This window comes from Taurulus bubalis (assembly GCF_910589615.1).
Source record: "Taurulus bubalis genome assembly, chromosome: 1".
Lineage (NCBI taxonomy): Eukaryota > Metazoa > Chordata > Actinopteri > Perciformes > Cottidae > Taurulus > Taurulus bubalis.
In genome coordinates, this window is record NC_136589.1 from 4,246,456 (window position 1) to 4,258,255 (window position 11,800).

At 41.1% G+C, this 11,800-nt stretch overlaps 1 protein-coding gene across 1 annotated transcript; it reads right to left on the reverse strand.

The window, feature by feature from the left end:
- Positions 1 to 668: 668 nt before the first annotated feature.
- Positions 669 to 11,442, reverse strand: LOC306745103 (uncharacterized protein; the record flags this gene model as incomplete). Its single annotated transcript, XM_079227838.1, has 7 exons — positions 10,236 to 11,442; positions 8,463 to 8,726; positions 4,611 to 4,865; positions 2,541 to 2,711; positions 1,919 to 2,050; positions 1,029 to 1,195; positions 669 to 680 (listed from the first exon to the last, which is right to left on the reverse strand). Exons 1-7 carry the CDS (start codon positions 10,492 to 10,494, stop codon positions 669 to 671), a joined length of 1,260 nt encoding a protein of 419 aa, XP_079083964.1. The 5' UTR covers positions 10,495 to 11,442.
- Between the last annotated feature and the right edge of the window lie 358 nt (positions 11,443 to 11,800).

Below are 11,800 nucleotides of genomic sequence, written 5' to 3' on the forward strand. Positions count from 1 at the left end.
AGAGAGAGAGAGAGAGAGAGAGAGAGAGAGAGAGAGAGAGAGAGACATGGTCGTCAATATCTGATGCTTAAATTACTTCCATTACCTGCACTTACATCTCAGTAAAATCAAACCTTTTAATGCGCATCCGTTGGGTTTCACTTTTCTTTTTAAGTCTCTAATGTTTCTAGTATTTCCAGATGTGATATCACAAATAAACAGAATTTAAAAAAACACAATCTTACATCTTGTTTACAGACATTAACCGCAGCTTGCTGGGCCCAGAATCAGAAACATTTGAATGAATGAATGAATGAATGAATGAATGTATACTTTATTAATCCCCGTGTCTCCTTAATAACGACCTTCAACCAGATGACCTCATTTCCACAATTTTTGAGAAACAACAGAAAAATAATGTTCTGGATGGTCTGGTGTGTGTGTGTGTGTGTGTGTGTGTGTGTGTGTGTGTGTGTGTGTGTGTGTGTGTGTGTGTGTGTGTGTTTGGTCAAAGAAAATCATCTTTTCAGGCTGATAATGGCTCCCATGTGTGTACATCATGTCCTCTCTGTGTTGGTGATGTGCTTTGAAGACAAGTCTGTATCTGTGTGTGTGACATTTCTGCGTGATAGTCCCCACACACACACACACACACACACACAGTAAAGGGAACCAAACCATTGTGTGACTTATTGTAGTTGCTGGAAATTCGAAAATGAAGTTGTCAAAAATATCGCAAAAAAAGGTTTCATGCTCGGCTGGTGGTGAAAAGTGTGTGTATTTACAGAATACACAAAGTGCTATCTGTAAATATGGTTAAAATGTGCGTAATTATTTTTTCCCAAGGTCACTTGGACCCCAAAGTTACAAAGCCTCTTAATAGTCCTCTCCAATGAAATCCATAAAAGGTCCAATAGGACATTGTTTTATGTAATATGGATGATATTTCTTTCATTTCCTTCTTTCTTCTCACACACTTAGTCCTCAACCCATCCGCCTGTCATCCCCCGGCCTGGACATGCGTGTGCGTGTGCGTGTGTCAGTCTTACGATGCCGTTGAGGTTGGCGTCCCACAGCAGCATGGCGCCGTCGTTGCGCGTCGGCGAGTTGAGGAACAGGACCAGCGTGTCGGCGCAGTGCTGCTTCCTGCAGACGTACGACACGTGGTTACGGATCACCGCCTTCTCCGTGGCCGAGTACACGCCCTCCACGTCGTCTGTAGGGGACACAGAGGTCACGCTCAGGTGGAGGTACGCTGTTTTGGACCAAACAGAGCAGAACAGCTGCTTTTCTTTTCTTTTCTTTTAACGTTGATCTTCGCTTTTGCTCTTCTTTTAGAGGAAAACATTAAAATAAACCATTTGGTTTTAACAAGGACGCCGGGAAATCAAATGCATCTTTTATTACTGACCTTCTGCTTCAGACAGGATTACGTTCACATTACAACCACGTGGTAGACATCATGAGTCAAGCCACTTTAGGCCAAGAACTAATTTGTCGTTTAATGATCCAAGTTATAGATATGAGGGACATTTTTCTATTATTTTATTTTTGAAGCATAGCAGCTTTAATGCAGATGCCAGATTTCAAATTGAAGAAAAGAATGCTTTCACATGAGATTGCTCTCAGATGGCCAAAAATCTTTTATCGCGATTTCATATCTCGATATATATCACGTCATAGCATGTTTTCGGGTAATCTGATGAGTAAATAACCACATGATTTGATGTGCTCTTGTAAATCCAATACATGTGAAAAGTACTGCACATTTTCTCAATAAATTAGGAACTTCACTGCAAAGTAATGTGATTTTCTTGAGTTGATATGTTCTTGTTGATATCCATTTAGATACAATGTTTCGACAGGAACGAGCGATAAAGTGCAAATGAAATAGACTGAAATGTAGTGGTTTAGTGAGGCTGAAGCATCGTCGTCCTACCAGGAAGCTGCCCGCTGCTGGCGAAGAAGGTCTTGATGTGCTCTTTGTGGAAGCCGTTGTTCTGCAGCATTCTGTAGAACCTCTGAAGGTTCTCAACGTGGCGCTGGAACGTCATCTGCTGCTGCCAGCCGCCTGTAGTTACACACACACACACACACACACACACACACACACACACACGTTCAGAGGGCAACATGAACACATTAAGGCCCGCCTGTCTTTATTAGCCGTGTGATTTTGATCATCTCCAGAGACACCAGGCTCTGTGTCTGTCTGACGTCAGCTGCATGCGGTTAGTTTTATGGGTGGTGTGAAGCGGAGATGGGGTTCAGACTTGTGGGCGGAGCAACTGTTCCTCAGCTCATCGTTATTACGATCCAATGTTTGGCCTTTTATTAAATGCAATGTACTCACACTCCATAAACTTGATAGACTTGATATCAGACTTGACATCAGCTGTGCACGTCCTGTTGGAGATTGTTTGTGTTTTGATCCATGAATAAGATATTGTGGCTTATATTAAAATTGTACTTCGTAATTGTGGCATGTGTTGGGGTGCATGTTTGCAGACATTATGCCCTTATGTCCATCTGTTTGGTGATATTTGGTGAGGGCATCGTACCTGAGATGAGCACCGCGTGGTCGCAGGTCTGGTAGAGCCGGCAGGAGAGGTGCGTGGCCAGCGGCTGTTGGTGGCAGCGCCGGGTGTTTTTATTCAGCTCGCAGCTCGAGACGGGCAAACTGGGCGAGCCCATCGGCAGCGGCTGAGGGCAGCGCGCAAACTCCCCGTGGTCTGTTAGAGCAGATCACAATCACCGGTTAACCTTTATAAAACAAAACTATTTTTAGGCCTCTGCTCGAAAAATGTCATCCCCAAACTAAAAAGGGTGTATCTCAGCAACCACTAGGGCTATTTAAATAGTGCTTGTGTTATAATAAAACGCTACAGATGTGAGATTTTTATCAGATGTGTAAATGTCAGTCTATATGTTACTGGTTAAGAGTAAATGAAGATGATACACAGAACAAATTCAAAAGTTTCAGGTCCGCCTAGAAAGAAATCACTTTCAGGATGATTATTTCTTTGAAATGATGCAGCTGTAAGGTCCAACTCTAACCCAAATCATAGCTCAATATGTGAACATTCTCTAACCCAAATCATAGCTCAATATGTGAACATTCTCTAACCCAAATCATAGCTCAATATGTGAACATTCTCTAGCCCAAATCATAGCTCAATATGTGAACATTCTCTAACCCAAATCATAGCTCAATATGTGAACATTCTCTAACCCAAATCATAGCTCAATATGTGAACATTTACTAACCCAAATCATACACAATATGTGAACATTCTCTAACCCAAATCATAACACAATATGTGAACATTCTCTAACCCAAATCATAGCTCAATATGTGAACATTCACTAACCCAAATCATACACAATATGTGAACATTCTCTAACCCAAATCATAACTCAATATGTGAACATTCTCTAACCCAAATCATTACTCAATATGTGAACATTCTCTAACCCAAATCATAACACAATTTGTGAACATTCTCTAACCCAAATCATAACACAATTTGTGAACATTCACTAACCCAAATCATAGCTCAATATGTGAACATTCTCTAACCCAAATCATAGCTCAATATGTGAACATTCTCTAACCCAAATCATAGCTCAATATGTGAACATTCTCTCTGCAAAGGTTGACTTTGATAAAGTGAAGCAGAACAAAGTTAGAGAGGGTTTAGAACAGAGAACATTCAGGCGAGGTCTCCAAAATGGGCATTTGGGCACAGAAAATGTTCTCATGTACCAAACCATATATTTCACTTGTATATTACATATACAATACAGCAGTTTTGGTTCTGTTGTTTCATATATTTGATTATGATTTACAGGGGGGGATTGATTTTTAAGGAATACTTTCATCTCCACATGCGTGGCACGCCAGAGGTGTTTTTTTGTATGTATTCTTTTATCCCTGTGTATTGTCAATGTTTGCCACAACAGCATGATAACATTTTCCCAGCAGCGTTTCTCACGAGGCCCAGGCTGCTGGCAGAGGCCTGCAGGTGTGTGGGTGGTCTTGGCTTGACATGAGAATAGTTCTGCGCCTCATTTAGAAAGCCTCCTACCAGGAAAAGTGAAACAGAATGCCACTCAACCCATAAAGAGTAACCGCCCCAATTTAACCAAGTGAGCATGTTTTCTTCACGTCTAAAAACTTGACACACAAAATGAGCTTGTTGCGACATACTTGAAGTGGGAAATTCTGTTGCTCATCTCAAAAATATTGGGTGGATTGTAATGAAATCTGGCGACGATATTCAAGGTTTCCCCAGAGGAGGAATCCAAAGGACTTTGGTGATCTTCTTACTTTTCCCTTTGGCCACCAGCAGGTTGACATTTCTCTACATTTCTGCCGTGTGGGGTTAATAGATATGCTCTGGATTTTGAATTCAGCACCTTTTTAACATTGTCATTATACCAGTCATGTAAAAATGTGTTGTGTCCTCAAGGATGCTCTCTGTCTTTCAGTAATTAATAGGTGATCAAAGTTTGATGTTGTACCTGTATCTCAATGGAAAGACTGTTAGCATCCAGACCGGAATCAGGGGGTATTGCTCGCCTCCAACGAAAGAAGACAAGCCAGTTCAAAGGAGTGATGTAAGACCTACCGACACATCGGAGCCTCTGCGTTCGGTTGCTGTCTCCGACTCCGACCACCAGCGGAAGGAAGTGGACTTCGCAGAGCCCTCCGACGGCCCGCTCCACCAGGCGGCTCCCACCGCTCGTGGTGATGGAGCTGCCGCGCACTGCCCCGCCTGCCAGCCGGCCGTGTCCATTACCCATGAGCCTCTCCGGCCCGGCTTGGCGACGCTTGAGCTGGTTCTGACAACGACCCTTCAGAGCCAGAGTCAAACACTCCTCGCCTAAAGAGCGAAAAGACAGTTTAGATAAAGTGTTTCTTGCGCCGGGAAATGAGATCAACCCTTCCCTTGTTAGCTGAAAAGGTAAAAATGTAACTGTGATATTGTAGAGATGAGTGAGAACACAAAGAGTCAAGTTTTGGGCAATCAAATTCAGCTCAACAACTCTCTTTCTTTCTGCCCTCACCGGGTTAAATGGGGTCTAAAGAAAGTTTCACTTTAAAAGACTTTGGTCCAAAACCATCTACAGGACCCAGCAGGGGGCCCATGATGTGTGAGTGTGTGTGTGTGTGTGTGTATGAATAATTGACAGGTGTGTGTTCGTGTAGCACGGGGCCAAATTCACCTTCGCATCTGGCCCTAACCGCTCTCACAGCGGGAAGTCAACAACTTGCACTTTCACACACGTCTGTTTTGCAGGACTTGCGAGGACCATCACAGAATGCGTGTCCCCTCGGACTATTTCTACATGAATGAAGCACTTTGGAAAACGCTTCTTTTGCTCCTTTTTTCCCCAGTAAAGACGTTGGCCCCCACCAAAAGTGGTGCTTTTTAGAAACGCGATGTTTGATTGTCAACCCTTTTACAGACGTGACCAAAATACTCTCACTTTCGTGTCACGGAAGAACCGCCCGTCTCTCTGTAATCACTCACAGCTTTGTGTTAACGATGGGGCGACTTCTCAATGCAGCCGTTAACGCTGACATATCTTTTGCTTTCTGCTTTGAAAGTGAAAAATTGTTATTTAGTACGTGGTTGAAAAATGCTACCAACTAACCAACGTTTACAGGAATTCCTGCAATTAGACAAAAGAAAAATATAGCTATAGATGATTATTTAAAAACCCCAAAAATTGGGGGATGGATGGAAAACGTTCACCCGTCATTGGATTTACCCAAACTTATCCTCATACAATAGTTTGTATGTGTAGTTTTTTGGTTTTTCTATGGACCACAAGTGATCCGTGCTGGTGTTTTGGCCAAATATCTACTGTTCGGTTTAGGAAAAGTTTGGAATTTGTGTAAGAACAACTATGAAACTGACGGACTTAAGTATGGAAGATATATGACAAAAATGTCAAGGTTTGGTTTAAATTAAGGATGGAGGTTATGTAACAAAAGGTCAAAGTTTGGGTTAAAATAATTACGGAAGTTATGAAACAAAAAGGTAAAAGTTTTGGTTCAAATCCCTTCCAAAGTGGCGTTACTTCAGTATGGAAGTTACGAGACGAATAAGTCAACGTTGACTTCTGGTTTTGTGTGATAATGGATGAACAGTGGTCTCCTTGGTGAAAGTCCTCTGGTTTTTACCCACCTGACCCCGCCAACCACCTCCATACACAGATGTTATCACTCACAATTATGTGCATTTCATGTCTTGATTAGGAATTAGGAAGGATGTATACTAGTTCATTTTATTTTTTAAAACAGCCTTTAACTCTTCCTCCAAACTTGAAGAAGAATGTATTTACAACTTGGGTTTTATTTTCAGTGCTTTGATAGCATTGGCCAGCTAAACTGGAACTATCCTTTAATCTAAACCTAATTTTAAAGCCACTTATATTTTTTAATATATACTATTATCTGTTTGTTATTTACCATATGTATCTATGTATCTATTATTGCACCATGTGTGTTGTTTTCATTATATTTGTATTGTTTTATTCCATGTCTATGTTTATTGGTATGCACCTTTCCAAATAAACACTTCTGATTCTGAAAGACTTGACGCTGAAAGCATCTAAAACCGTCCACAAAGAAGTGGCGGTCAATAATCGGACCTTGCAAATGTCCTATTCCTAAGTCTAAACCTCAAGTGGCTTTTCACAAAGATAGAAGTGCAAGAACACACACACACGCACACACACACACACACACACACACACACACACACACACACACACACACACACACACACACACACACACACACAGAAGATGCTGAAGATGTAGCTGGTCGGACCCCTGCTGAGCAGGAAAGTGTCCCGCATCACACAATGAGCTATAAATGGAGCTTTCAGACCGCGCACATCCAACTTTAACTTTCTCTTCTGCTTCAGTTAAATGCAGAACTTTACACGCACACTCCCTAAATATGTACACAGAACATGCACATTCATAATCACGGAGAAAGAACCAAAACAGGCATGTGGAACCGACACATTAATGCTGCTATTGCAGTTAATACTGCTTTTAAATACTATTACAAGTTACAAGTTAACGTTTTCCAGGCTCTTTTCCTAAATGTAATTGTTGCCTGTTCTTCTTCATTTTGAAAAGATGAGACGATGCTTGAACGAACATATTTTGGTCACATTGTCACCGACATGTGCAAAACTGGCGCTGGAGGCTAAACTATCATACGTTGAAGCTATAGGCGCATCATCTGAGGCATTGGTGTGAGAAGGTGTTGGCATTTAAAACATACTCATACTGAAGATGAGCCTCGGTTGGAGTGAAGCCGGGAACATATAACATCGTATCAATAAGACGGACATTAAAGTACTGATTAGGTATAATTATTATTATTACGAATAACGGAAATTGTAATGGGCCAAGAGTGGACCCCTGTGGCACCTCATTAGAGATTACTATTACTACAACTTTTGCTTCTTCTCTATCTATTTATTTGTATTACATTTTTATATTTTTCTGGCGTCAGTAGATAGTGTGGTTCTCGGCCGTGGCGTGGGAAATCTAATTCTTTCAATATAGAGGGGGAGGGGGATACGAGTGTTTTTTGTTGAAATCTGATTGGCTCCGTCAAGTTAATTGTGAACACCAGTATGGCCAGTCTTGTTTTTACTCGTGATAATTCGTGATGTGCTCATTTATACAAGCTGAGGAAGCATCCTGAAGTCTCTTGGAGGTCTTCAGCACCATCAGACTCTCTTTATACCACAAAAACTGTATTTGGGTTATTAAATTGACCCATAAAAAATGTGTCTGCTTGCTATTTTCATGCTTCTGCTCGAAAATGTCATACCCAAACCAAAAGGGTGTATCTCTGCAACCACTAAGACTATTTGAATACTTTTGGTGTAATAATAAACAAGAATAATGTGAGATTTTGTTCAGATGTGTAAATAACAGTCTATATGTTACTGGTTAAAAGTAAATAAAGATGACACACAGCAAGAATTAAAGGTTTTCAGGTCCGCCTAGAAAAAAACACTTTCAGGATGATTATTTCTTTGAAATGGTGCAGCTGTAAGGTCTAGCATTCTCCCAAATCATAACACAATATGTGAACATTATCTCTGCGTAGTTTGACTTTGAAAAAGGGAAACAGATCAAAGTTAGAGAGGGTTTAGAACAGAGAACATTCAGGCGAGAACACAGTAAAAAACTAAGTTTAACAACAATACTTTTTATACTTTTATGATTATCTTTCTTTCTGTTTGAGTTTTTTGTTAAAAGGCTTACTGATTCTTGTAGCAAAGGCTGTGGTGTTTAATTTGATGTGCAACATCAATGTATTTTCTTGTGATGCTTTATGTTTTTTTTGCAACACAAAAAAAAAGAACCATAAATAGTTCTATGGTGTTTTTTTTTTCTGCACACCTGTAATGAGTGAGCTAAACAGAGGTAACCAGGCTCACCCAGGTAAATGCCATCCTGGTGGGAGCACCTCTTCTTCGTCACGTTCACGTCCACGTAGAAGAGGACCACCGGGTGTCCGAAGTTCTCCCCGGGGCTCGGGTCCAGCACCAGCACGGCGTCGTGGGCCGTGGAGCCGGGGAAGGACTGCTGCTGCCTGTAGGGCCCGTCCCCTCTGTTCAGCCCGCTGAAGCCCCCCCGGGGTTTGGAGCTCACGGAGCCGCCCGAGGAGTCCGGCAGGATGGCCAGGACCTTGTCCGAGTTACCTGGGGGGTTTGGAGGGACCGTGTGTTACTAGTGGACAAAAGGGAACTGAACAAACAACAAAAAACACTGACTTCCAGTTGTTGTCTGTGAGGCGGTGGACAGACTTTTGCACCCGGTAATCATATTGATCTTTTTTATTTCATCCTTTGGGCTGATTTAAATGCATTGAGTCAAGGTTCCTGCTTTTGCATTATAGATATTAATAGAATATGTATTATTTGTACTCCTCAAACATGGCATTCAAACACATCTTGAAATAGTTTGAAATAGTTTGTCTTATACAACAATTCATAAAACAACTGGCTGTGCTCTGTATTTTCCAGGTTGCCTGCAGGCAATGCGTTTTGAGTTCCTGGGTCTTCTAAAGACTAGTGGAAAGATCCAAAATACACATTTAAGTGTTTATTTTACTACTTTGTCTACTAGATTTCTCCTAAATTACCAATTAGATAATAATGGCTCATTTGTATATTTAAACGTGCAATTTAATTTGTAATAAAACAAATAATTGTCTTCAAGTCACCAACTGGAAATGTTTCTTGGTGATATATTCTATTTAATTCATTTGACCCTTTTCACATAAAAAAAAACACACAAAATTACATCGGACACACAAAACGGCCAAAAGACACAAACAAAGATACCAAATTTACGACAAAAAGACAAAAATGGCGACGACGAGACACAAAATTACGACTAAATACATTTCTTCATATATAAATTTAAATATATATAAATGAGTCATAAATCTCCACTTCAGCAGCTCTTTCATCCGCCAGACTTTCCAGTTTCATTCCTCTCTATATTCTGAATACTTCTACAGATGGATTTGTTCAAATATCATTCAGAGTCTGATTTGTACAACATTTCTTTTGTAAGGCTGTTATTTACGGATTCATTGAGTGATACAAAGAGAAATCTAAAATCCCGTCTGTAAAAAACCTTTCACTCAAATATATGTACATTTTCAGAGATTTGTTCTGGAAAATTAGGCAAATTAGGATAATACCACATTTTTTTATTGAATCATATAATTTAAATTATTTACCCTATGCACTGGCATATCTCATATTACATAACATTGGGACAATTTAATCATATCACAAAAAAAATAAAATAAATATAGGTAAATAAATAAAATTAGAAATCCATTGTCAAGAACTTAATACAAAATTGTATTACATCTTTAAAATATACTTTTATGCCAGCATGTTTCTGTACGAGTTATTTGATTCGACCAACAGTAAATGCTGAATATGCAAAATGCATTTTAGTTGCATTGAACATATTTTGAGATGTTTCAAGAGGAACAAAGAATATTTGTGGAACTCACATTTTCTGTGGCTGTGCCCATTCTTTTTTGTTAATAAATCAATATTTCCAGTGTTTGATATGGAAGTAATCCAAAAGTATTCCTATCAGCATCGTGTATGGATTACATAACCACGACCAGGCTTTCACAAACAGACTGACCCCTGAGACGCTTTGACCCTGTGAGGCCTCCATACCTGCAGCGCTGCGCGGCTCCGACACGTAGACGGCCACGCCGGACGGCGGCAGGTGTGCGAGCCGCCTGCACTCGGCCTCGGAGAGCGAGGACAAGCGGAGGCACCGGTCCAGCTGGTCCCGCTGCAGCGACTGGAGGCCCGAGCGGACCCAGCGCTCCAGCCGGCCCGGGGCCACGCCGCCCGCCGGGGCCGGAGCCGGAGCCGGAGCCGGAGCCGGAGCCACCGCCGCCACGTGCAGGACGAGGATGAGGAGCCTCATCGCTATGCTTCTTTTAAACTGGCTTCTTTTCCTTCTCTTCTTTCCCTTTTTTGATTGTGTTCTTTATAGTTTTGTTTTATTCTTTTGATTTGATTTCTTGGTTCATCCTTTTCCCCCTTGATTATTCCTTCTCTGTGTCTCCTTTCAATCCCCTCTTTTTCCCTTTTATTCCTCTGGATCCTTTTTATTCCGTCTCTTATCGCTCTGCTTCCTTTGAGTTCTTCAGTTGGTCCTCGATCTTTTCCTGCTAAATCTTCACCAAGCTGCAAAAACAGATTCTTGTAGTCGCTCTCTTTCAGAATAATGTATTGAAAATCTCCAAATAAAAAGGGAAAATGTGTTTTCGGCTGACAGGTTGATATTCCCTCTTTCTCTGAACTCCAGAGATTTCACACAAATGTTGTTCTACAACATTTGTGATCGTTAATACAAAATTCTGTTTATTCTCTTTTTGTTTTGTTCCTCCTTATTTTTTTCTAGATTTGAAAAAAAAGCTAAACTTGTGGTTGTGATTTCCGTCTTTCTAGATTTGTCTTTGTATATTTTCTTCTTCAGACACCAACATCTTCTAGTTGTTCTGACCCTGAAACTCTTTTCTCACACTTCTTCTTTCTTCTTCCTCAGAGAGTTCAATAAATCCAATAGTCCCTAAAGGCTCCAATTCAGACTTTTCTTCTTCTTCTTCTTCTTCTTCTTTATTGCTCTGAGGAAAGATTTATTTCAACCGATCCAGACGGAGCAGCTTCAGGCTCTGTGATGGTTTGGAAGCTGATCGATCATCCGGGAGTCAGAAGCTGTCGTCCTCTCAAATGAGACGTATTCCTCAGAGGTCCTGCTTCTTGTCTTCTTTCTTCTGGGACGACCCGCTCGTCCTGCAGACTCTCAGTGGCTCTGGAGACTGGAACGTCCTGCAGCTCTGCAGAAGTAGTTCTGCTCTCTCTCTCTCTCTCTCTCTCTCTCTCTCTCTCTCTCTCTCTCTCTCTCTCTCTCTCTGCAAGCTCTGACATGCCAGTGGGATAGAGGGGAGGATATGAAAAGAGAAGAGTCCAAAAAGGAGTAAAGGATGAGTGGGAGAATGATGGGAAGAGAGAGGGGAGGAGATGAGGACTGGTGAGGAAATGAAGGAGGAAGAAGAAGAGAGGAGGGTTAAGAAAAAGAAGAGAGAGATGGACCGGCATGAAAGAATAAAAGACATTAAACGTGAAAGAAAATAAAACATGAGAAATGACAGGATCTGCAAAGAACAGAGAAAAAGAGAGGAAAGAGAAGAGGGTGAGAAGGATCAGAGCAAAAGGAAAGAAAAGAG